This window comes from Vidua chalybeata, chromosome 6 (assembly GCF_026979565.1).
Source record: "Vidua chalybeata isolate OUT-0048 chromosome 6, bVidCha1 merged haplotype, whole genome shotgun sequence".
NCBI classification, from domain to species: Eukaryota; Metazoa; Chordata; class Aves; order Passeriformes; family Viduidae; genus Vidua; species Vidua chalybeata.
Genome location: NC_071535.1, coordinates 46,075,538 through 46,101,466, shown reverse-complemented (window position 1 = coordinate 46,101,466; position 25,929 = coordinate 46,075,538). Strand labels below are relative to the sequence as shown.

At 37.1% G+C, this 25,929-nt stretch overlaps 1 protein-coding gene across 5 annotated transcripts in view; it reads left to right on the top strand.

Annotated features, from left to right (window-relative positions):
• Positions 1 to 25,929, top strand: part of CHID1 (chitinase domain containing 1) — a 98,621-nt gene that overhangs the window by 15,100 nt on the left and 57,592 nt on the right. For 4 of the 5 annotated variants that reach the window (XM_053945603.1, XM_053945604.1, XM_053945602.1 and 1 more), the window contains 3 exons: positions 4,148 to 4,240; positions 22,656 to 22,757; positions 23,944 to 24,099. In XM_053945603.1, coding sequence (XP_053801578.1) covers positions 4,148 to 4,240; positions 22,656 to 22,757; positions 23,944 to 24,099 — 351 coding nt within the window. The remainder of the gene's footprint in view (positions 1 to 4,147; positions 4,241 to 22,655; positions 22,758 to 23,943; positions 24,100 to 25,929) is intronic. The other variant, XM_053945605.1, reaches the window with a different exon arrangement.

Genomic DNA, 25,929 nt, shown 5'->3' with positions numbered 1-25,929 from the left:
CATCTAACTGATGCTGCTTCCTTTCATGCTAGTAATCATTGCACTGTGAAAAAGGGTTCAACTGCCCACCTCTTACCCTAACACATAGGAAAGTAGTCTCCTAATAGAAATCTAAATGAGCTGAGATATCCTATGGAAATGATACCTTAATTCTAATCTGTTTTGTGGCTTCTTATAGTTTAAACCTACTTCTTAAATAACTCTCTTTTTTTTCTAAAACTTTCTTGCCTGATTTTGCAATAAAATATTCCAAGTTATTAATCTCCTGGCATTTAAGTTTAGAAATGTACATGGCAGAAATATTGAGAGATGTGAGCAGGCAAAGGTTCTCCTGCTTATTTAGTTAACAGCTAGACAAGACCATGTCTCACTTACTAATCTCAATTGTGGGTTTACTGGGTGGGTTTATTTTTCTCCAGAGACCAGGATATGTTGTGAAAAAGGCATAATATACTCATAATACTCTCACAGGTTACATAAAAATGCACACAATATTCTGATCAGTCCAGCATTACTTGACAGATGGCACTGCCATCACACAGAATCAATCTGAAAAACGTGATTTTTTTGTCACTCTATGCAGAAGATGACCTTCAGGCATCTTATTAATGTTGGTTGGAGTATAGGAGGAAAAACTCTTCTGGTAGTTGTATCCTTCATGTTAGTCCCTGAAAAATTAATCTATTAATCAAAGATTTGCCATAATTCACTCTAGTTTCTTGGTATTAACTAGGCAGTGAAATGGCAGAAAAGGGCAATTTCTTTTTCAAGTAGACAGCTTTATTTTGTCCAATTTTCTTGACAAGGCATAAATTTTAGGGAGCAGTGACTCCCAATTTATGCAGAGAGGTGGCTGAAGTTGGAAAGCTGCAGAGCTCTGAAAGGTGGTGTAACTGAGGGGAAGGTATGAAAACCTTTCATATCTTCTGCAAGGCCTTTCAAATGCATTGACATCCCACTCTTATGCACTGAAGAAAACTGTTCTAAAAGGTGTTCAAAACACAGTAGACCAGCAATGCTGGAAAAAGTGATTTTTGGAAAAATAAGCTCGCCACAAACTATGGATGATGAAAATTTGGAGGCCTGAATACTTTATAGGGAACAAAGTACTTTGAAATCATAAACACTTGGAAAATTGACCTACCAAATAGTAGTGATAAGAGAAGGCCTGAAATAGTATGAATGAAGTAGACCGTGTTCGCTCAAGATAGAATCTTAAAGCTGCCAATATTTCAGTAGCTACTCTGAAGTTAAACTTGACTATAGTGAAGTGTCTGGTAAATATTTAATGAAGCTTTTTTAGAAAAATTACTTCTATTCCTACTTTCCTGTACCTCATTATAATGTTTAAAATGTCAGTAGCTTTTCTTTCAAAATTGCCAATGGTAACATTGGAGAACATTACATTTAAAACAGTGGAAAACATTGTTGGGACACAGTAAAGTTTTAATTTATAGCACAATAAATGAACGTTCTGCTATTGCTCTTTGGAGGAGAGGTAAAAGTGCATATTTGATTTATTTCATCTGTCTTGGCCAGCATATGGAAGTGTGCCTACATTCAATCTTTAGCCATTAATCCTGCCTGATTTGCCAGAAAGCTTTCAGGACCCAGAACCCTGGCTTGACAGGTTAGTGAATAGATACTAATTTGGGTTTCTTGAGCAAAAATCTGCAATTGTCCAGCTGTCCTTTTTCTTCTTGACCTCTTTCAAGTTGAAGGTAATTATTTTTCAGCCAGATCAATACTGATTGAATTTTGTGGGGGGAGGGTAGGAAGTGGCTGTTTAGATGTAGCCTGTTCTAGAGTCCTGAGTGCACCCACAATCCAAACTGCATTCCCATCCCCTTTTCAGGCCAGAAATCTCTGTCCTGTGTTTACAATTGTAGGTTATGGGTCTACACTTACATGTTTCAAAATACTAAATTTTTTTTTGCAGTCACTGTTTTTGAGGGTATGTCACTGCCTTTGTGGATCAGTTTTTGCCTGTGCAGGATAGGAGTGATGATGTTAACCTTGTTTCTAAATGGAAAAGTTGTTACCTTGTTCTGTACCTATGCTAGGGTTTTTTTTGTCCTATCCTGCCCTTCTTTTTATCTTTTCATATTCTAAAGAGTTAAAGTCAGCAAATGTTTTGCATGGAATAGAGTTCTCAAAGCTCCTACAGCTAACAAAGGTAGCCAGGCAGAGAAGAGAGATCCCTGCTGATGAACACTGTAGAATAATCTCAAGGCGAGAGGAATTGATTCTTTGGTCAAATATATCTTATATATAGCATGTCTGACATCTAATAAAGGTTGAGTTGTACTGTAGTTCAGGCATAATTAGTTAAAAAGGTGACTAAGCCACAAGATACAAATCAATGGGAAAGCTTGCTTACCTAGTTTTTATACTGATTATAGATTTTGATAGGATTATGTCATGTGGGAGTAGTGATAGATGTATATGCTTGTGTCAATAAATGTCTGTTTAGCTTACTGTTGTAATTTTTTAATGTGCTCCTATGGAGAAGGATTCTTCTATGCTATAATTGTTGTGTCTGAATAGTGACACTCCTAACATGGAATGCATGTGGTAAAATAGCAGGGGGGAAAGCTGTTGGCTTCCCAGAGCAAGAATGGTAGAAATACATGCTGCAGACAGACCAAAAGCTGATTGCTGTAATCCCATGTCTTTCCCCAGAAGAGAAATATAGGTGGCAGTGTGATAGTTCATTGTTAAGGGCTGTTCAGCACAGTCAGCTCTCAAATTGTAAGCACAAAATATTGCTAGTATTGGAAAGGTGATAAAACATGCTTTATTTGCTTGCCAGGATTTTGAGAGTAATAGCTTTTGTAGGCCCTAGGAAGTTTTCATCAGGCATCAAACCATTTCAGGGAAAATGGAAATACTTGGTTATCTTTGGATAGTGTTTCAAGCATAATCACTGTGATGGATAATTATATAGGAAGAGCAATAGCTTCAGGAGAGTATCTCTGGGATTATACTGTCTTGAAAGACATGACAGTATCAAGATGTTGTTTCTGAGAGTTCAGGTCTAATCCAGTTTAAGTGGAGCAAAGAACTTGGATAGTGGTTTTTTTCTATTCTGCCTTTCCTGCTTAAGCACTTTTAGCCTCCTGAAATGGATGGTGAAGTTGCTTTCCATTTGGTTCTGGTTCAAGTGTAGTCCTAAACAGATCTAGAGTTCTGTGCTAACATCATCTGACTGTGTTTGTGGATCCTTGTGGCCAGGTGAAAAATAGGAAAGTTAACTTTGTTATGAAGAATCAAATGACTTAAGAAAGGCACTCAGAAGAGCCATGTTTGTAGTGCAAATTTAAGGTAATCTTGAATTCCTCGTAAGGTGTCATTAAACTTAGTTTCTGCAAATTGAAGGTTTTTCTATTAACATCAACCTTCCACTTAGGAGTGCTAAAACCAGTTTGCATAAGAATTTTAAAGTTTATTTTGCTATTGAAATACCAAGAATATGGATATGAAAATCAGCTTTTGTGGAAGTCTTTATTTAAATGATGCAGACAGAAGATGCTATTTCCAAATACAACATTGTCAGAAGTGTATTTTGTAGGTATACAGTGAAGTATAGAGAAACAAAAAGATTACTTATACAGGAAAAAAAACAGCAGAAGAAATGTTTCTAAACACAGGCCTCAGAAATATCCCTTGAAGAGTGCATGTTCTGCTGTGAAAGTGTCTTCTCAAATTCTTGTGTGCAACAACACAGTGGCAACTTTATTTTCTTCAAAATTTGCTTCTTCAGAACAGTGTTTGGTTCTTGTATTGATCTAATTCTTTTCACCAAAAATGACCTCAAGAAGTGACCTGCTCTGATAAAGTATGCTGTCTTGTTTTACATGCTAACAATGCATCGTTAGAAAAATAAAATAAAACTAAGAAACACTTGAAACCCCAGGTTCCAATAAAACTAAGACTGTCTCAAGCAGTGCAGTGTTCATAGTCCTTAAAAAGAGTAAACTTAATCAGTCTTCCTAATTGTTTTTTTCTGCTATGATAATTTGCAACAACTTGTGTTTGTCTCTCTTGCCAGCTGCATCTTTTCAATTATTACTACTGTTACTTGTTCTTGTCAGTATATAGCAGCAGTTTTCCTGCCTTTCCCTCTAATAATATATTTCTATTTCAGGGAGTTGATTCACTTGCTCACTCACCTTTCTGAAGCTTTGCATGAAGCACAACTTAAACTCATACTGGTCATCCCTCCTGCAGTTGCAGCAGGGTGAGTATTCCTCTTTAGACAGCAGTTTTCATGTGAGAAATACTTTATTGTCTGATAAACAGTAAGTTCAAAGCTGTGTGGTTTAAAAGAAGAAGAAATTATTTGGGTTTGATTTGTAGTCCTTTCTCCATGCATGTTGCACTGAGTAGTCTTGGTAACTATGTGCATTCATACATACCTCTTAATTTTTATGTGATAGAGGAGCCAACAAGGAGAGGTGCTATGCTGGACCTTGTTCTCCCCCACACTCCAGCTGGGGTGTCATGAGAACAGAGGAGACTGGCAGAATTCCCTCCCTTGACCTGCTGGCCACACTTCCCTTGGTGCAGCCCTGGATGTGGTTGGCTTTCCCAGCTGCAAGTGCACAGCTGACAATTGCATAGTTGGCAATGCAAGATTATTTTTTTCCCCCCAAGTTTTCTTTCTTCCTTTAAGATGTTCAGCAACCCTATTGCCTGCATATGAAAACTCAGTAATGTAAGTCAAACAGAGAAGCATTGTTAGGTACTTTTTCCAATGAGTGTCAGTAGACAGCAAACAAAAAATATGACAATTTCTTATTTTTGTCACTTTGGGCTGTACAGCAGTATGGATAGGCTCACAGCCAGTACAGATTATGACAGTTCAACAGCACAGTTTCAGGACTGTGTTGTACAGCCTCCTAAACTTCTTGTAGCCTGTCATGTCTTTCAGTGTACATTATTTTCAAAGTGCCAAATAGGTTGAGAAAATTGAATGCCTGAGCAGTCTGACAAATGTTGCTTCTGTGGCTGGACTTTTCTCTGCAATGACCTCAAGTTTTCTTTGAGTTTTATGAGGAGGTCCTATGGCATGTTGGGGAAATAAAGTATTTCTGCTTACAGCTGTCTGTGCAGATTTAAATGCATCTGGCTGAAAAGATTCAGGGATCCTGTAGCAGGTTGTCTGTGTGCTGAGGTCAGTTAGCATCTGCCCTATAACTGTGGTGTCACCTCTTCTGTAGGTTAGTAATGTAACCCCATCCAAACCAACTCCTGAATATAGGTACTCCCTACCATCTTAATACTCTAAGCCCAGAACAATATCTACCTAATTTTGTTCTTCAATAGCTGCCTGAAATCTGATTGCAGTTTATTTTCTGTAAAGTATGTACTTGAGAGTACTTCTTGTTTCTTTATATTTTCCTCTGTTGCATGCTATAACTGATTTATATGCTTACAACAAGTAGCTAGTTCAATACAAAAATCCCTTTGCTTCCTGTGTGGGGCTGGCCACCCAGTTTTGATAGGCAGCGAGAGAGAAACAATGTGTTGAAGACTGTGGCAAAAGAAAACAATAAATTCGATGTAAATTGGTAAAGTAGACAGTTTTGTAAAATATTACCTGTGCAGAATCCTTTACTTAAAGGACTGAAGGCTTAGCTGCATTTTGAGGAGATTCCTTCATATCCCTCAAGCACCTATGCTTTTACCTTGGGTCTGGATCACTAATCCTCTAAATTCTTGCAGATTTCTTTGGAAAATTGTGTGCTGGTATGCCTTTGCATCACATTACTTTTCAGTGGTGCTAACAGGTACTTTGAGTTTCTTCTGATATGGTTAAATCAAAAATAATGCAAAATTACTATGTCTTATCTCCTGTCTGTCATTTATTCCAATCTTTCATGCTGCCCTCTTATGTCCTATGTCTTATCCCAAGTGATAGTTACTTTAAAAAGTAATTTTCTGTTGCTATTAATTTTAGTCTATTATAGGTAAAGCAAAAGAGAACATTTCAAAACATTTTTCTAAAATGCCATATCAGTCACTGCATCACACAGATGCTTTTTAAAATGCTAATGCATGCTCTGGTAGAATTTAAGTAATTGCTATAAACACTGTTCACGTTTGAAGTGCATTTGTGCTTTGGGTGGTAGGGAAAAAGTGAAGAATAGCATAAACTTCAACATTCCTGTTCATTGTGATACCTATTGACGTTACCAAGGTCAGCCAGAGGGATCTGAGTCTGTTTTGTTTCATGTGGGGCTCTACAGTTTATTTTTTCTAAGTCCCGAAACAAAAGTTAGAGCCTCTGTAAAACATCTGTATTCTTAAACATGTTTTGCCTGGACCAGAATTTGCATTTTTAAGATAACTATCTTTCAGGACTGTTTCTGGGTTGAACACTATGCTGAAGTTTGGATCTTGTGTTGCCATTGCTGCCTCCTGCTGTCCTGCATATTGATACAATAGTCAGGTCACATTTCTGAAACCTTTCTGAACTGGGATTTAGGGATGCACTATTAGAGCTGGAAAGAGATGCCTATTTAAAGTGCAATTTTTAACCTGAAACAAGTTTTACATGCCTGTTCCTAAATGGCCTGTTTATAGAGGAACTGTGAGAACAGCTGTAGTTTATATAAAAGAATCTGAAAGTCTCATTCCTCTAAACTAATTGTATATATCTTTATGCGTTCCTAAAGTTTTTGGGATTTATCCATAAAGCTTTATGGCCCACAAGAATTCATTAACCACATTCTTTTCCATCAATAATCTTACATAAGCCACCTGTCTATGTCTTCTGCGTGTGTTCTTACTGCATTAACTAGAAAAACACAAAGTTTTTGAGCAAATAGGTTGTTGCAAATAGATTCATAACTTACAGAAACATCCTAAAACACTCACAATGTCCATGTATACTTTAAAACTTAGAAATAGATTTCATTTAATGATATCAACAATCAGAATTCTGAAATTTTCTTTCTACCTTATTTGACTTTTTGGATAGCAGCTGTACTTGAAAATATTTGATTTATAGGATACAAGTCTTGAACTGAAAAGCACCTCCTACTGTGTGTTGAATATCTCGTGACTTGAAATTCACTTTGGATTGTAACACTTCCACATGGTTGAAAGTGTGCTTTAATGCATCTTACATTCTTTAGTTTGTAGAATCACTGTAGACCGTTAATCAAAAATACAGCAAAATGTATGGAAATAAGTACCATCAAGAATCAAATAATGTATCAGAGTTCAGCAGCTGGCAATAGACTGATAAAGGAGATATGAGCAGTATATGGAATATCCTACCCAATTTGGATGTTAGGAGCTGAAACATTGTCCCTTTTGTGTTCTACCCTGATTAAAATTTAAAGAGAGCATAGTCAAATGTAAGCAGTTTATTTAGGAATTTGTAATTTAGACTCTCTTGATATGCATTAAGATCAAAGCAGTCTGTCAGCAAATGCTATCTGAAAGGAGACACTTAAGAGCTAAAAATACCAGTTTGCTGAGGGAAAACCCGTCTGGAAAATGCAGCACTGCACATGAGATCAAGTGTGGGATGCAGGAAGAAAACATGTTGGATCATCTGTTTAACTTCTCAAATTCAACTTTTGCAACAAAAATTATGTAAGACCAATCCTCTACTGAACCTTGCTTTAGTAGCTGAAGTGGTGCATTTGGATTTTGGTTTCCTTGTAAAATGTTCTGGACTAAAAGAAAACATCACTCTTTTTAAATCCACACATTTTATAGCTTTTCATAACATTAACCAGAGGCAGTTGAGCTGGCATAAGCAAGACTAATCAAGACTTAAAAGAGTGTTTGGATGTTGATTAGGAAGCAGGAATCTCTCTAGCAAGCTTTACTGTTACAGAGAATGCTTTTGGAGTTCCCATGGTGGAAAACTGAGATTGAGATAGTATTTTCATCCACCTGATGTCTAGGAATTGCATGATTTTCCTGCAAATGTAAATGATTTACAAGAGAGAGGAACAGCAGGAGCCAAAGCTATTATTTATGAAGTATGTATGTGTGTAATTCTCCCTTGTGGATTGGAGTCTTGCAGTTGCAGATGTCTGAAGAGGCATGCAGGGATTGCAGTGGTGTGTAAGTGGTTGCTAGAGCAGATGATTTGCTGAAGACTTCCACTCTGTCTTTCAACAGAATGTCTCAAAAAGTTAGAATTTTACTGCTTTAAACATGCATGGGCATTGATGCACGTATAAGCTATGGGTATCATTTCTTTAATGTCAGTGGGTAGCCAGGCATATTCTGTCCATTGCTGATGGTAACTCCATTGGTCCTACTAATCCTGGGCTTGATTAAATTCCTGCCTTAAATATATGCAGTTCAGTGTTTTATTGTTCTGCAGAAATTATACTGGGAAAAGATGTGTGAATGTTTTTATACTGATTTCACAGGCCTCTTTCCAAATAGGATAGCTGTGCTGGAGTGAACTACCTTTATGCCTAAATATGCACTTGCATAACTATGTTGGGGGAAAAAATAAATATGGCAAATGGACCTTGAAATTTGGTTGCACCTGTTCTCATAAGTCATAGGCATTGGGTTGGTTATTTGGTTTCTTTATAAAGAATTTAAGTACTATGTTAGGAATGTATTCTCAAAGCAAAAAGTGAGACTTTGTATAGTAACTCTTTTCTGTCTGCAAGTAAATTGAATTTTATCTGACTAGATGTTGATGACTGATGCATGTTTTGTCCGGGTTCAGCAAACATTTTTTCACCGTGTTTCCCGATTACTATCAAGAAAACAATGAGTAAAAAAATAACATTTATTGACATAAGATATCATTGGAGGGAGCATCAGTAATTTTCCTGTTTCTTGCTGTCGTGAGAAAGAACAAAGACAAAAAGTTCCTGGAAGCTGTAGGTTTTCTTCACAGGGGTTCTCAATCTATCCATGGCTGCATAACCATTGCTTTCCTGGCATTTGGAGATTATTACAGACTTTAGACATATGATATAAATATGTTAAGTCTCAGTATACACTCATTAAAAGCTGTTCATTTTGTTAAACACAGTATTAAATAACCCTGTATTTAGATTGTTAGTGATTGCCTTCCTTTGGCTTTTATCATCCCCTGAAATATAATCCTTTGGGCAAAGTAGAAGTAAAAATGGCATTGGTTGTATCACTTCATAATATAATATGCTATACTCTTTATTGACATTTTGATGGTTAGGGTATGCCCTAGGCAGTTTGCCCTGTGTGATGGATATCCTTTTAACACACCTCTCTTCAGGCTACAAGACAGTAGCTGCTTCTTGAATAACAGATGATTCTTTATCTCTTGATGTTGCACAGAATCTGTAAATGAGAGAAAGTAATCTGTGAAGTAAACAAGTAAACTCAGGTGCTGAGGAGAGAAGCTGCCATGCCAGCATGATCTGTGGTGGGGCACTGTAGTGTGCTGCCCAGGGGGTTTCCTGAACTGGAAAGCCCTCAGGGAACTCCACAAGGAGGTGAACTGGTTGAGGAGTATCCAGGAGTCCAAGAGAGAAATGGATTACAGGAATCACACTCTACCTTCCCTGGTAGAAGCCTTTTAGGCACATGACAGGGCACATGACACAAAAGATTCCCTGTCGTCTTTCCACCTGACTGAACATGTGACTTAAGGGATAGGTGGCAATGGTGACAAGTTCCTGCCTGTTGCAGCAGTTGCATCTCCTCTGTCATTTCCCCACCTTCCCCGTTTTATCACTATTAAGAGTTTTACAGTTACAGATGAAGCTACTGCTGCATTTCCGAGAAAAAAAAATCAAAAATCTGCTGAAAAATCTCTAAAACTTTGGAGCTTTGTATGTAGCAATCATAATTAAAATGCATGGAAGACGGTGTTAGAAGGAGATTGTTTCAATTGTTTAAGAAGCCTCAGGTAACACAAAGTAGCTTTATACTTTTAGTAATTTTATCAAGTCTAGCATAATAATAGCCAAATATGTCACACCTTGATCCTTGATTTCAGTAATTGTATGTAAAATAGCTGCTGTTCTTAGCTGTGTTTTAATAACATGCTTGCCAGTACAAAGCAGAGGTCAGTGAGGAAGATGGTTTCATACAGTCTTGTGGGACTCAGTGTTAGGGATTATTAGTAAGAGTGAAGCACATTATAAACAAACCACTAGAGCTGTCACTGTCCTCATGACATTCTCAAAAAATGCTACTATTGGCAAATTGCATACAGTTTAGCTAGAATAATTTGTTATCTCCTGACTAGTTTCTGACAGCATATATCAAAGCAGTATTTAAATTAAAACCAAACATGTTTCTTCCTGATAAAAGGTGCAGTTAACCTCACAGCTTCTAGAAAAATTTCTGTCTTTATTGACTTCTTGAGATGCACAGCTATAGTGCAGCTGCTTTCATTTTAAAGCTACAGGAACCCAAACCACTTTCTGTCTTCAAGTATTTGAACATAATGTATGTTCTTGTCTCATCAAAATACAGCAAGCATCCCCTACTTTGGATTTCATATTTGCATATGTAAGGAAAAAAAATTACAGCTTATCTTCCTTAAAACTTGTATAGGTATGTATTATCAGTATTTTCCAGCACTAAACTGCCACTTCTTCAAAATTAACATTTTAGCTACTCAGTTTATTCTTTATTCTTGTGGATGTGAAGTACTGTCTTAAGTATCTTTAGCCTTTTTTTGTAGAGCTGCTGTGCAGTGAAAATTACCAGAATCTATGCAGTCTTCATTACTCCTATCCACTAGCAGTTGATACCAGCTTAGTTTTGCTACTCTGCCTCTTGGAAAGATTGGCAGGAGGGTAGACATGTTGTCCCTTCTCTTAGTGCTGTCATGCTCTTTTCTGCCTTTCCTATACAAATACATACCTATTTGACTGAAAAGAAGGAAGAGCACACAAAGAATAGCTGCTCATCGACCTCACACTTCCTCAGCCTAATGGGTGCCACAATTGACCAGTGTTTTGCATAGGGAAAATAGGTGCTTTGGTCTTTTAGAAACTGATTATGAACAGATACTTGTAATTACATTTTTGTTTTATATCGGTAATCTGTCATCCTTAGAAGTTGCTGCAGATTCAATTGCCTTGCCATAACTTTGTGTATACAGAATGATATGTTTGTTGGTTTACTATTCCAGTGTATATATACACACTGTTTCCCTTAGATGTATTTCTGGCAAGTAGCAATTCTGATGTAGAATATACAAGTAAACAGCAGGGCAATTTTTATGATAATGTATGGTAAACAAAATCAATGAAATTATAAGCAGCTTCTAACATGTGTCTGTTTTGGAGTGAAATGAGAACTGTCACTTACTTTTAACATCATTCTCAGGAAAGACTATATGGGACAGAATGTAAAGCATTGAAATTTTGATAAGTAAATAATGCTGGATCAAACCAGCAGGAAACATATTGCTTGTTTCAGATGAAGTTTCCAATCACCAGATTATGTCAAATAACAGTATATTAGAAAGCCAACTTTGTGGAATACTGTTTATTAAGTAGCATTTTTCTTTACCAAAACATACACTTAAAATTATGAAAGGTTAAAATATTTGTGAGAAACCTGGTCATAATAATCTTATTTTGTTGGATCACTAATACCATTGCTGAATTTTTCTGAGCTTTCCACATGTCTCATCTTTCTGACTTTTCTTTCCAATTTGACAAATGAGGTCACAGAAAAGCAAGCAATTGTAAAAATGGTGTTTATTTATTGTAGAGCTACTAAGTATATACCAATATGCTCTGCATTGGAGAATCAGTATACAGAAAATGGGACTTGGGAGGGAAAATCTGAAAGCTAAGTATGCAGAGTTTCGTATTTGTTGTGCCTAGTTGGTAATAACACTTTGCCCTCTATTGTTCCCATAGTTATCCATCTTCCTGTGAGTATCGTAAAAAAAAAAGGGACTGTCAGGAATACGGGGAGCACAGTTACAAGAAATTTTGTAATCGGACCCTGTGCATAAAATTCAGCACTCAAGAAGGCACAGAAATTACTATTAAGAGGGCTGTCTAGGCTAACTGACTGGTGTAGTAATTTTTATTGCATTTTAGAGAACCTGTATAATATGTTTGATTTGGATCACAAGATACAGCTTGAGATGTGAGTTTTTACTGAGGGGAACAGAAAACTCAGTAGGAAATTATTACTGATACTGAGTAACAGTTACCTGGAGCAAGTTTAATAATGTCTTCAAATTATGGTAATACTATTAAATCCTACTCAGTCATGCTACTGGGCTCGTGTTTTTTCCCTGTATAAAGGCTGTCAGTCACATCTCTTTTAAAAGTGAATTCTGTTAGTGACAGTAAATCTGGATGCTTGTTAATGGCTCTAAACTACATCTGTTTCCCTTCCTGATGACTTCCCTGGTTTTGCTGCTGTTTGTTGGGCTGCCAGCTCAGTACAGCGTGGCTCTGACTGCAGCCATGAGTTGTTCCATGCATTTGGTATAGATTCATAAAGGACTCAAGAGGAACAAATCTATTCTTAGAACTGGCTCTTTTAAAGATTACAGCTTACAATATAAAATCAATGCAATGAAGGTCTGACTCTGCTGACATCTTCTGAAGCAAGTGCACACATCTGGTTTTGAATTCCCTCTGGGGAGAATAGTTGAAATAATCTGTAGGTCAGCTAACAACAGCCAAAGAGAAGAAAAAGTGGAATGTATTCCTCTGCATATCTGTCATTTGTAGCTCTACCAATTTTGAGCCAGCTGGTGTAGAGCAATTACTACATAAGTTTCAGTATTAAGTTGGAAAACTTTCCAGAAAACAAAGAGAAGAAAAATTGTGAGCATTTTATGCAAGGAGGAATTAAGGCTACATTTGGTGTGTTAGAGTTTTTAAATTAGGCTCATATGTTCCAGAGTGCAAGCTTGTTTTGCATGATGTTCTGCTATTGGAGCATCGCTTGCCTGGGCATTAAGCCCTGGCATGAAAGGTACTAGAATAGTTTGGAAATGAGGAGAAGCAAATGGTGACACAATGGATGTTCATTTGTGCATAGTCCTTCTTAAATGGCTCCTATGAAGAGACTGAAGCAAGGTAATGGTAACAGCATGAAAGGAGAAGAGTTGACCTTCCTAAAAATGGAACTGGTAAATACAACAAGTGTCAAAATTAATTTTTTTCTTCTTTGGTAGTCAGATTGTCTGGTTTTGTCAAATGTATATCTTATGTTGACTTCAGAATTTTAGATATACTGTATTTTTTTAAGTTACACTGTAATTTAACAATTTGTAAGTGACTGGTCTGCTGGAGTGCCTCAGATCTGAGGACAGCAGTTTTCAGGCTTATTTGTCCCTAGCAGTCTGCTGAGATTTCATGCTTTCTTTTCAGGACATATATTGCTTGGAATGTTTCCCCTTACTGACTTCTGTTACTGGTTTAAACCAGATGGGCCACAGGTAATTAGTTTGGCTTCATGAAAACTGTGTAGGCTACTCCATGGCAAGAACAGATCCCATGCTTCTCCCTGTTTGGAGAGCAAGGACTGCAAAAACAACGTCTGGGATGGGATGTGTGTATTAAAGAAGAGTGCCGGCCCTTAATGTTCTGCAAAAAAATTCATTAGGTACAGAGATACCATTCTGCTTCCTGATAAAAATATAGCAAGTTTTCACTTGTCAGTCTGTTAAAATTCACAGTCCCCCAGTGATATGAAGCACGTGGGAAGGAAGGAACCACACCCAGGTCTTTTGTGTTGTGAATCTGTAGTACTCAGTTACACTTTTCTTGCTCGTCAAGCTGTCTAGGTTTTGTTCATTTTAAAATACTTACGTTAATCTTCCCTATTTGAGAATTTGGTAAAGAGATTTTTGCCAGAAAATTTGAACACAGTCAGTAATGTGATTTATGGTTTTCAGTAGAGATGTTTATTTTATATTGTGATATTTTCTGTGGACAGGGACCTTTTGCTCTGAAGGCAGAAAAGAACCCTTTTGCTCTGAAGGCACCTGAGTGTAAACATTACTATCATGAAATAAGTGCACCAGACAAAGACAATGCACAAATAGGGTTGCAGGTTTTTACTTCTGAATTTAAGTTACTATTCAGAATAGTAGTAGAGTATAGTATTGAAAGGTGCAAATAATTTTTTAAAAGGCAAAATAAACTATAACGGAATTACTTTTACTAGAAGTTTATCTAGCAAACTCTTAAAATCTACAAATGAATGGATGTCAGAACTCTCAGACTACCTACACCTTTAGAAGGTTCTCCCTAATGTCTAGCCCAGGTTTTCTAAAGCAATTATCTTGGCATATTCAGACTGCTCCAACTCATTATAAATGAACTGCTAAACTGTTGTGCTTTCATTAAAATTCTCCTTTCTCATTTGCTTATTCTTTTATAGTTTTTGTCTCTTGGGATGATGTTTCTCTGAGTTATTAACAATAAGATGTCCTTTCATACTATGTAAGCAGAATGAGATTTGGAGATGCTAAAATGGGCTTTAGATTGGAGAGGAGGGAACCTCCTGCTTTTGTTTCTGCCCTCATCTGTTCCAGCACTTTAGTGTGTGAAACTGGGCGAGTGTTCTCTGAGTAGAACCAGATGAATAACTATGACTGGAAGTGTGTATGTGACCAGAGATGATTGCACTGGTTTTATGGAATAACCTTTAAGTTTGATTTTTAATTCTATTTTAAGAGGAATAAGACTTTTGTACAGAGATTGTTAAATACATAACAAAGATGGGAGGAGAAATTTATACTAACTTGGCATTTATGTTATTTGTTTCTCCTGAAATGGACTGACCTTAACACTGTGGTTCAATGGACATTTTTGGGTTTGAAATGTACAGTCCCTGATTTGTCATATTGATCAGGGTTTGTAGGCCCCAGGATCAGATACTGTGTTTATATCATGCTTCACCTCTTGCAACATTTTGTCCTTAGAAAGAAATTAGAGAAAATAAAAAAATTGTATTTTGAAGATACTTGAATTTACAGTAAGCATGTGCATTTTCTGAAATGCCTGAGTAACACACATGTCTGCAAAAGCCTTTATCTGTTGTCTGGGAGGATGTGCTTATTGAGGGAGAGAGGTCAGAGATGGAGAACATGCTGTGCTTTTTACAATCTCCATTCAGCTGCATGGAATTCATCCCCCACTATGTAGAAATCTGCTTTTGTCTACCTGAGGATCTCTCTTTTGTTGGTTAAACATTCAGTATGGTCATGTTCTTTTGACAGCAGGGATTAGATCTGTAATTGTTGTTCATGGCTTTGCAGTGCAGTATTGTTTCAAGGTCCTGTTGCTGACTTGGCTTCTTCAACAGTGCTGTTGTAGACAGACCTTAATTCTGTTTTTAGCCTGGTTTCTGAGGTAACAAGGTGTCTGTAAGCTTTCTTTCTTACATTTTTCGTCTCTCTGCTAGAGCTGCTTTGGCATTTGACCAATTTCAAGTCAAACTGAGATAGGCGTGGAATTTTAATAGTAGGTTCCTGTTACTTCATGAAAATATGTAGCTGGACAGATGAAGATAAAAAATAATTTTTTCCCCCTAGACCCTGCTGTAGGAGGGCATTGTAAGTGAAACATCTATTGGACACCAGAAATGTAGTTGAAAAACATCCATGCTAACTGGGATCCATGTTGAATTGTTTTCTAAGTAGTGATAGTGGAAAATTACTTCAGTGAGCTGTCATCCTGAGAGTTTTGAAAAACCTAATATGAGAAACAGTAGTTACAAAACTGTCAAGAGGATTTTTTCGGAGAAGGAAATGGTTTCAGATTGAACTTGGTTACACATTTGACTGTTTCATTATCAATACCTATAATTGTGTGATGAACAGGGTAGTCATTTACCTCTTTCTTCTATTTTCTGTAGAACAGACTTCATGCAGGAAGAAACAGAATTTTTATTCAGTGATTGTGCATTAACTGAATTCAGTGGTCTGTGTTCATAAAATGCAGTAGCATTATATTGTAGTGCTCCTAACTGCAATGAGCTATGAAAACCAATAATATCTCAAGATGAAGAAAGATTTGCAAACAGTTGCTCTACAGAAAATTATACATGACAAGAAAATTAAGTCATTACTGAGAGGCTGACTTCTGAAATAGAATCATAGTGGAAACAGAAAATCAATCAGTTTTCCATTATGAAGGCTATTCAAAGATGAGGATACAGGAAACCTCTCTTTTATAAAGCAGGGTGAAGGTGAGGTAGCCCTACAAGAATGCAGTTTGAACTTGCATGGAATAGAAGTCAGTTAAAAGACCTTTATTATTCATTTTGAGAGTCATTGTAGTGAGACAAGAAATAATTGAGAATGTAGATTCATTTGAAAGTAAATGAAAGCAGCTTTCATTGTTAAGTATTTTTTTCCAGTCTTTCAATATGAAAGACTACATACTCAAAACCTTACAAAAATACTTATCAGTAAAGCATTACTGGGAATTTTGAGACATATGAGTGTATGTAATTTGGAAGATTCAGGTAATAAACCTTCTAGGCTGTGAAACAAACCCGCCTGCAGTTATTTTAGATATGAAAAGATGGAATACTAAATAGAGACTGTGGAATTCTAGGCTGTGTATATGGAAATACCAAGGAAAACAAGTGTTTTCTTCTAGATCGGTGATGTTGTCCCAATAATTGGGATTTTGTATATGCATGTGGCAGTGTGCCATTGGGAAATGTTGGCAAATTCTCAGGAATGTGTGCAAATAAGACTTATGCTCTCAGGGGAATCATCTGTGAGTTCTGCCAGGTTGCCGTTGTTCTCTTACTTGAAGGAAGAACTTGTAAAGATTATGTTGCGTTCCTGAGGCTTTTTATGGGAAGGATTTCCATGGATGTTGTGTAAGGCAGCTTCTTTACTGTTTGTGAAAAGGAAAATACCTAACAATAAAAAATGTCCACTTAAGGTTAAAACAGCAGTGAACTGGAAAGGAAAACTGTCGGAACCTAAGGTGTCCCTCAGACACTCTTGGATGTTCTGGGTCTAGGGCAGAAGCCTCTGAGACCCTGGTAGGCAGCCAGAAACCCCTGTGGTTTTGAGTTTGACTCATGGAACAATTTACTAACTTTGTAGGAAGAACAAGAAATCATAAAAGTTTAGATATTATAATAGAAGTAATCACAAAGTAAAAGGTAGGATTTTTGAGTGCTGTATAGGGGGGTTTTAGGTCTTGTACAGAGGGGTCTGAGTTTTGTACATGGGGGTCAGAAGTTCTAAAATGGAGAGATTTGAGTGTGCCTTGTCTTCCTTCTTCTTCTTTCTTATTCCCTATGTTCTTAGTGATGTTGGCACTCACAGATTGGTTTAGAGTAGAAAGCCACTGTTCAATATAGGTAATAGGCATTGGGGAAAAACTATAAACATTTAATACGTAATGTGTGATATAAAAGATGGCGCCAGCCCCTTGGGCGGGGGAGACGAAGATGAAGAGAGACAAAGACGAAGAGAGTCAAAAAGAGACGCAGAGGGAGAAGGAGTCAAGGAGAATATCAAGAAGTCTGTGTGCCTTGAGATAACATGCAATAAACTACCTTGAGACCAGACAACTGAAGACTACTGAGTCTTTCTTTGAAAGCACAGGTTGGAGGAGAGACTTTACCACCACCCAGAGTCACCCCAGTCTGGGGGAGATTCCGACAGAAAACTATCATTTTCTCTTTGCAGTGTGTTTTTGTTCTTCCACTCCCTTTCTACACACCCAGCAGTCCCATGCTCTGTTTCCTATCCTTAGTGTTATTAATTTCCCTGCATTGTTAATTTCTATTTGTAGAAATTTTTGTAGAGATTTTGTAGAAAGCCACCTCTCTGAATTCTGATGTATGGTGCCTTATCCTTTAAACGTTGAGCAGGAGTGGAAGACACTTTTTAGATTAATTCCAGATATGTATTTTTACAGGGCTATGTCCATATTACTTTCACATTTTAATAAATATTTAAAAATACCATAAAGAACAGATATTGTATCCATTAGAAAATCTTGCTGGTCCAAGGAATTTAAGTGATTGTTTACATTTGGCTGGTATTTTAGAAATAGAATCCAACAGATTTTTCTAGAAAACAGAAAATTGAAATATATGGGATAAATATAATTCCATATTAACAGTTGTTTCAAACCAGAAAGAAGAAAAAATAAAGCATAATTTCTTTGAGAGATGCTTTTCCTTTTCAAAAGCAATGAAAACATATTCACCACAAAGTGTTAGTTTAAAATATTAATTATATAAGATAGAGGATACAATTTGATTTTCCTCTTACAGTGGAATTTTATATCATCCTCATTACCAGTATCTGAGCATTTTCAAGTCACTCTGTAAGCGACAGAACTGATACCTGTCACACTTTTGATGTCTTTTCTTACAGAGATTTATTTATGCACTTCATACTTTGCATTGGTGTAGTCTTGCTTAGATATTTCCCCTGCCTGAAATATGCTTGTGAGGTAAATAAACAACTTACCTTGTACTGAAAGTAGATCATGAAGTGTAAGATGAATTTTTGGATCCTGAATTGTCAATCAGAAGAATAGGTTGAGTGATGACTCAAGTCTGAGCACTTCATAGCTTTGCATCTGCTTTTCACCAGAGCATTTATCATTGCCAGAGAAGCTCCTTGATCAAAACACTGGGAGCATATTGGGTAAAGAAGATGTAAAAATACAATATAATGCCTGGTTGCATAGGTTGAGACATAATATTGCACTGCCACATTGAAACTGCTTTGAAAGGAGCTAAAAACCCCAGTGCTTTCTCAATAATAGTGCAAACCAAACCTGTGACTACGAGGCATTGCCTGAGTAAGTTTAAGGCCTCTTTAATGGTAAAAAACCATCAAGTATCTCAGATTTTAAAAAAAAATATGGCTCTTGTTAATAGTGTAAGGCAATGGTTTTCAGCAATCCCAGAAAAATCAGTCTTGTCCTTTTGTCTTTCCTTTCTTCCCAGTGTTTGTTTCATTGGGGTATGCACTGAGTAGCAGGCTTGCTTGTAGATTCAACTTATATAGTTCAGTTTTTCAGTTGATTATAATTCACATTCATGTATTTTGTTCAATCCAGATTACTGAAAACCTCCATGGATGCTGAATAGCAGTTGATACTAGCAGGAGTGATGGGGAATTTCAGCCCTCTGAGGATATCCATAGCTGAATCTGGTTTCATCCCAGTGCCCTGTGCTCCAATAGGGTCAGGGCAATGTCACCAGGCCCATCACTCGTGTGGCCTCCCCAGTCCCCCTGCACCATGGAACAGTGCTGCCCCCGGGAGCGAGTCCTGGCATGGGATGATCTGGGGGGCTGGAGCTCCAGGGCTGGGGATTGAGGGGCTGGGGATACCAGCTGTGCCACCTGGGGCATCCTTTCTCCATCCTGTCTTCATTCCTTCTCCTCCCCTCCTGTATCATTATCTTTCTCCCAGATGTGGGAGGGTTTCAGGTTCTTGGGTGAAGAATTTGGGTCTGGTTTTGCAAACAGGCTGAGAGGAGCCCTTGCCTACTCTAGACCAGTGGAAGTTTTAAAAGCAGATTTGCAGAGCAAACTCAGTTGTTACTCTCGCCTCTCATTCTGCAGTGTCTCTTAATCTTCTTTATAAAGTTTTAAAATTAAACAAGCCATGTTTAAAAAATAATCCCAAGCGAAAGTGGAGTCTGTCCCAGTTCAGCAGAGTGGAAATGTTCAGCAAACTGGGTAAGTTATGCCAAATTCTCTCAAAGACAGAGGGATTTTGGCTTGAATGTTTTAGCAAACTAGGGTAACTGTAAATACAAGCTCTTTTTTTTTTTTTGTTTTTATGGAGATTTAGGTTGGAACCTTAGGAGAAGCTTTTTCACTCAGAGGGTGGTTGGGAACAGACTTCCCAGAGCGGCAGGTGCAGGTCACCAAGCCTGCACCAAGCCTGACAAAGTTCAAGACATGTTTGGACAATGCTCTCGGGTATATGGGGAGATTGTCAGAGCTGTCCTGTGCAGGGCCAGGAGTTGGACTTGATCCTTGTGGGTTCCTTTCAACTTGGCATATTTTATGATTCTGTGTATATTGTACAGAGCTAATAAAGGATGATGAAGCTTCTGTCACTTTACTGACTATTTTGGAAATGGTATTAAAAGTTTAGAAGAATGACAAGCTTTTGACTTAGACTTGGAAAGTACTACTTTCATGGACTTTGCGTATTCTGTGCCAAGTCTCCTGACTTTCCATGCTGGATTTCTCAACAAAGTAGTCACTAGAACATACCTGCCCTTGAGTTAAGTTTACATAAATATCAGAATGATTGAAAAACCTCCAATTTGAAGTATAATAGCCGTCAAAAAAATATTTGGATTTTATTCTGAGTGCTCATTTTCTTGACTCAGAGCAATACTAAAGACACGAATCAAATAGTCCTGGTTTTGTTCCAGTGGAGTTTCCCAAAGTGCTTGACTAGAGCAGAGTTGGCTATTCATTGAACTGGTGACTGGTGCTTGTTTTTTTGAAGAGTGCTGCTGTTTTAACATTATACATTAACGGACAAAAGTATATTCATTGCTGCTAGGTTTGTTCCAAGTTGGAATCTGTAACCTTGCCACTTAGATGGCATTTCTTTGTAACAGGAGTAGTTGAGTTGCAAAATTTCTTTGGACAAAATTATGGCAATATCCATTTTAACCTGTGGGTTTCTTCTTAAGTTACACATGCAAATTTCATTAAAGTACTACCTGGCTAAATTGATAAAGCAATCCAACTTGCCCTAATATCTAATACGCATTATAATTACTTTTTATGTTTTTTCCCTTCAGGAGTAATCACAATCAATTTACTGAAAATGTGTTTTGCTGGAGTTTGCATTGGGAAATTGCTTTGCCTACAGACATCTGAGTTGCTATAACATTGCTTCAAAGATGTATTTATTATTTTAATTCTTGTAGAACAACTGTAGTTTGCAACTGCAGTACATCACAAGCAGATGACTGTAAAAAAGGCCTGAGGTCCACCAGTAGGTTCTAGAAGTGAAGATTTTTAAAAAAGTTTTTACAACCTTTGAAGGAAAAGAATGGGATTTCTCCTTCCTATGACTAGTCTATCACTGGTTCTGAAAATCTGCCAAGCATGTTATGTGATTTATGTGACTTTGTAACCTGCATTTTGTTCACCTCTTTTCTTATGCAGTGGAACACAAAGTGTCCTTGTGAACTGATTAAATGAACACTGTTATGCTCTGGTGTTCCATGCAGCACATATTGTTGGATGTAGAATTTGCACACTGATCCAAAAGGGATAAAGGTCAAAATATGTGATTTTTCTGTTTATTACTTGCATCTGTCACTGAACATCTTTTTCATTTTTACATTTAAGATGGAACGTGAGTGGTTTTAAAAGCATACCTTGCCTAGACAAGGCTTGGCTTCTACTTTCTAGCTCAGGTAGCAGTTCCTGATATTATTGGGAAAGTCTGGATTCTCCAGTCTCTCTCCTCTGCTCTCTAGAGGAATCTTGTACAATCCTATAAGTCTGCCTCTTAAATGGCAGAGATGCCATTTAGCTGTTAAATTACATTTTTTACCCTTTTCTCTTATTTTGCAATGTCCCCCTATGTACACTGCCGTCCCAAATTATTTGCGACAATATCCTACTTCTCTACCTGTTTGTCTCATGTTAGCATGCTTCAGAGCCCTCTGGTTGAGGGCAGGGTTCTTCTGGCATTAGCTTCTCTATTTTAGTCCAGTCCCATCTTTGCAATGTGATTAAGGTTGCTTTATGTTGCCTGCTGTGCTATTTGTGCTGCTATTTTGAAATTGCAAATTCTCTTTGAAACAAATTCAATGCTTTCAGGCAACTTGTGTGAATTAATTTCCATCTTGAATGACTGGAGGAAGTCACTCAAGTTCTCTGAGTCCAAAACAGACAAAATGCACACCCCTTTGCCCATGAAGATAAGGTACATATTAATCCAGGTCTATATTTTGTAAATCAAGAGTAAGCAAGAAAAGGGGGGAAGAATGGTTTTCCATATTTCATACCAAGATATGCTGAAGGCATAACTAGACTTTTGTCTAGAAATGGTCATAGAATGGATTTCTTCTTTCTTCTCCCCTGCCCAAAGAAAGAAATGGACCTGCTTTTGTCTAAAGAAAATAAGTTTTCTTTCTTAAGTATGGTATAAACTGAAATTGTTCTTTTTGAGGTCAATGAAAAAAAAATACCTTTGGTTTATATTTTTCTATTAAAAGCTGCACCCATCCATTTATTTAAGTATGTCTCAGAGAATTTAGCTTTGTAAGTGTCAAAACCAGTTCAACAGCCCAAGCAATTAAAGGTTTCGTAAAAGCTTTTAGAGTTCAATTGATTGCTACCTAAGGCAATTTGATTCGTCTGTAGCCCTTATAATCACTATTGTAACCATGCTGGAAATGCTTATTTGGTAAGTATGCTGTGGAAGTATGATTCTTCCCACTGGCTACCTCCATAGCATTGTGGGTTTGGTTTTTTTGGGTTTTTTTGGGTTTTGGTTTTTGTTTTGTTTTGTTTTGTTTTGTTTTTCCTTTTCCTCCTTAGCTGTTTATTACAAAAATGGCACTGTAATACATATTTTATTTTTTTTTGCCACCTCAGAATGAAAGATTTTTCTTATGTGATCAAATGGTATGAAACCCAAAGGAGAGAATAAGCCTGGTCATTGCTGTAATTTATCTCCTATTTCTGTTTTGCTTTGTTTTGAAAGGACCAACCAGCCAGGAATGTTCGCAAAGAAAGAATTTGATCAGTTGGCCTCAGCAATAGACAGCTTCAGTCTCATGACATACGACTATTCGGCACCACATCGGTAAGATTCCTGATTAAATCTGACATCAGAAAGATCATTGAAGGAGCTGATTCCTACTGAGGTCTGTTAAATCTACAGTACAAGTTCATCTTTTTTCTAGTAAAGTGGATAGTGCTTTGTACTTGTATGATACTAAAGTTCTGGATTAGTAATTGAAATAGATTATTTTTCTATAAGCTAACTCTGTATTTTTAACAGCAATGTGTGTCTGGGGTTTGGATATTATGAAAGACTATGTACTCCAGCTAAAAAGGCATTCTTTTAAAAGGATAACTTACTCTTTTCCAGGCTAAATAACTCTTTTTGAGTTATTTAGCACAGTTCTGCAGGATAGGTACACTAATAATAACATTGTCAAACAAATTAGCTTTAAACAATTGATACTTCATTTCCCAGCAACTTTGTTCTGCTGTATGTTGAGTTTTAATGGCACAGGTATCATGAAGGCTTTGAGGCAGATAATTAGTAGGGAGTAGCAGATGTTGGTATTTGTAAGACTGGGATATACTCTTCCTGTTACCATGCTAGTGAGTGCCTTTTGTCATGTTAATATTTGAGGGACAGCCTACTCTCCTCTCCAGTGAGGTAGGAATGGAATGAGCACAATATCCTGATGTTATGTACATGACAATTCAATTTCTCCATGTATTAAGGCTATACTCTTTTTCTTCCTGTAGGTTTTTCTTAGGTACTTTGTAGGTTTTTTCCCGTAAATAAGTGTTACACAATCATTGAAACTTGTCTTGCTTACCAGGCACTAATTTTTATAGTTCCTTCTGCAAGTAAATGGTTGATTTTGTCCCAGTATGTTTTGCCAGATTGCTGTAAAAACATTGAGGAAAAAAACCTGAAGTCATACAGAGTTTTGAATTATAGCATATGCATTGTGCAAGACCCAGTAGCAATGTGCTAGAGGGAAACCTTTTCTTACCCCTAGGAAGGAATTCGGTGTCCCTTCACCTTAGAGTTGAATCAAAAAGTCAAGAGTGGGGCAATCATGTTTTGTGTATCAGCACTTCAAGCTACAGAAGAATGTGCATTTAACATTGATAGAATTATAGGTTCATCTTCACTGATTATTGTGTGCCAAAATTTTCTTTTTACAATTACACTGGCCAAAAAGAGAAGTCTGAGTGTGAACGTGTACTTTTTCTGACAGCCTGTTTGATTTTTGCTAACTTGACAGACCTGGCCCAAATTCCCCCCTTCCCTGGGTACGAGCTTGTGTTGAAGTACTGGATCCTGATTCAAAATGGAGGAATAAAATACTTTTAGGACTGAATTTCTATGGCATGGACTATTCTGCTTTGGGAACCTCTGGGGAGCCAATCCTTGGCAGCAGGTATGACTTCTCTGGATAGTTAGTACTTCTGTATGATATATTCTCACAAAAATTAGAAATTCACAAGTATTCTTGTTTAGAAATATGGATGAGTTAGTAACACGGAAATGTCAAAAGTGATAAATCTGCACATGAAATAGTAGCTCACCAGTTAGGGAAAGACCTGCAACTTCTCTTTCCTGTACAGAAATGCAGATAGATGGCACAGTTATCCTGTCAGAACTCATATGCGAAAATGGTTTGTGTAGTTTTCCCTCTTTCCTCTATTCATGCTTGTAGGTTGCCATCTTTATGTTAAAAATGTTCTGCAGTATTCTCTTACGCTTGGCATAATTTTGGGGGTTCCTGCAGTTGTCCTAATGATTCTTCCTGTCAGCTTCTGAAGTTGTTACCTGTTACTTTGAAATTTGATACTGGTTTCCAACAGCAATCTTCCAGTGCTGATCTCTGAATCTGACTGAATAACAGAAAAGGGGAAAATAAAGCCATTGTTTACAGAGAAAGGTATTTAGCAAGTATTCCAGAATGACTTCTGAAAAGTTAGTGGTGATGATTAGGCAGGAAGAATAATAAATAGTCAAAGCATTGTTGATTCACAGACCTAATTATAGGAGCTCATCAAAATTATGTAGCTTCACTGTAATATTTACAGCTCCTTTTGCAAGTGGGGTGTAGCACTATCTAGCAGAATAAAAGGTTCTTGCCTTTTTCTGAGCTGCAGCTTTTGAAATTAAGTTTCCACTTGAAAAACACTGTGCACTAGGATGGCATCTACTTTTCATAGGTTCTTCTGAACTATGTTATAGTATTAATTCATGTTGCTTTTTAATTAATGGCAAAAATACCCTAGCCAAGAGTAATGTATAAAACTTTAAGCTTTATAAATTTTGCTCTTTTTTTTAAAGTATTTTTAAGTTTTAGTGAAAGGGGCTATTTACCTGTATGTAGGACACTGGTGTACAGTATGGTTCTGTTAACATATTATTCACGGATAGATCATGAGATTGTAGTTTTCCAGGTATTTACCAGAAGCAAGGTTCTGGACAAAGTCTTTAAGAGGCTTTGAATTTATACATCAAATACATCAATTTTCCTTTTGCTGTGTTACCTGTTGGTCAGTGGTTATGTTTATTTTTCCAGAAATATAGCTCTAAGCATCCACAGTTGTGTATGTCATGTAGTAATGCAGAAGTAGAATAGACTCAAAGTAAAATAGCTTCAAAATAGGCCAAACTTCTGACGCAAAGAGGAGGAAAAAAGGGGGTTTTAGTGTAAAATAAGCTTTCTGTCACTTATTTGGTATCAGGCCATTTGTAAGGAAATCCTTTGACCTGCAAAAAGTGCTGAAGGATTGATGCATTTCACCTTTAAGGCACTGCCCATGTGTTGTAGTGGTAGTGAAGCTGAGTTAAAGTACTGGTATTAAAATTAATTTGAAGTCTACTCAGTTAAGTGCAGTCTGGTGTGTGTCAACTTTATTGTAGATTTCTGCTCAAGTTTTTGCATATGAAATCTATTTCATGTACAAGTCCTCCAGCATGTCTGTGTGGCACACAGTAAGGTGCACCACTTCTTGTTGAAACATATTTATTGGAATCTGATCCTCTTTAAGAAGAGATGGAAAATTACAAGATTCAGTGGCAAACTGTGTATTCTCAAGTTGTTTGAGGTCAGTGTATTATGAATGTTAATTGGTTATTAGTAAAGAATTCCATGCAGAATGCAGAAATCTATGCTGCTCTTGTGTTCATGTTTTTCTTTAGGATAGGAATTACGTGATGGAAAGAGATGATGAACATAGGTAGATTTCATTCACAACATATTTTCTTC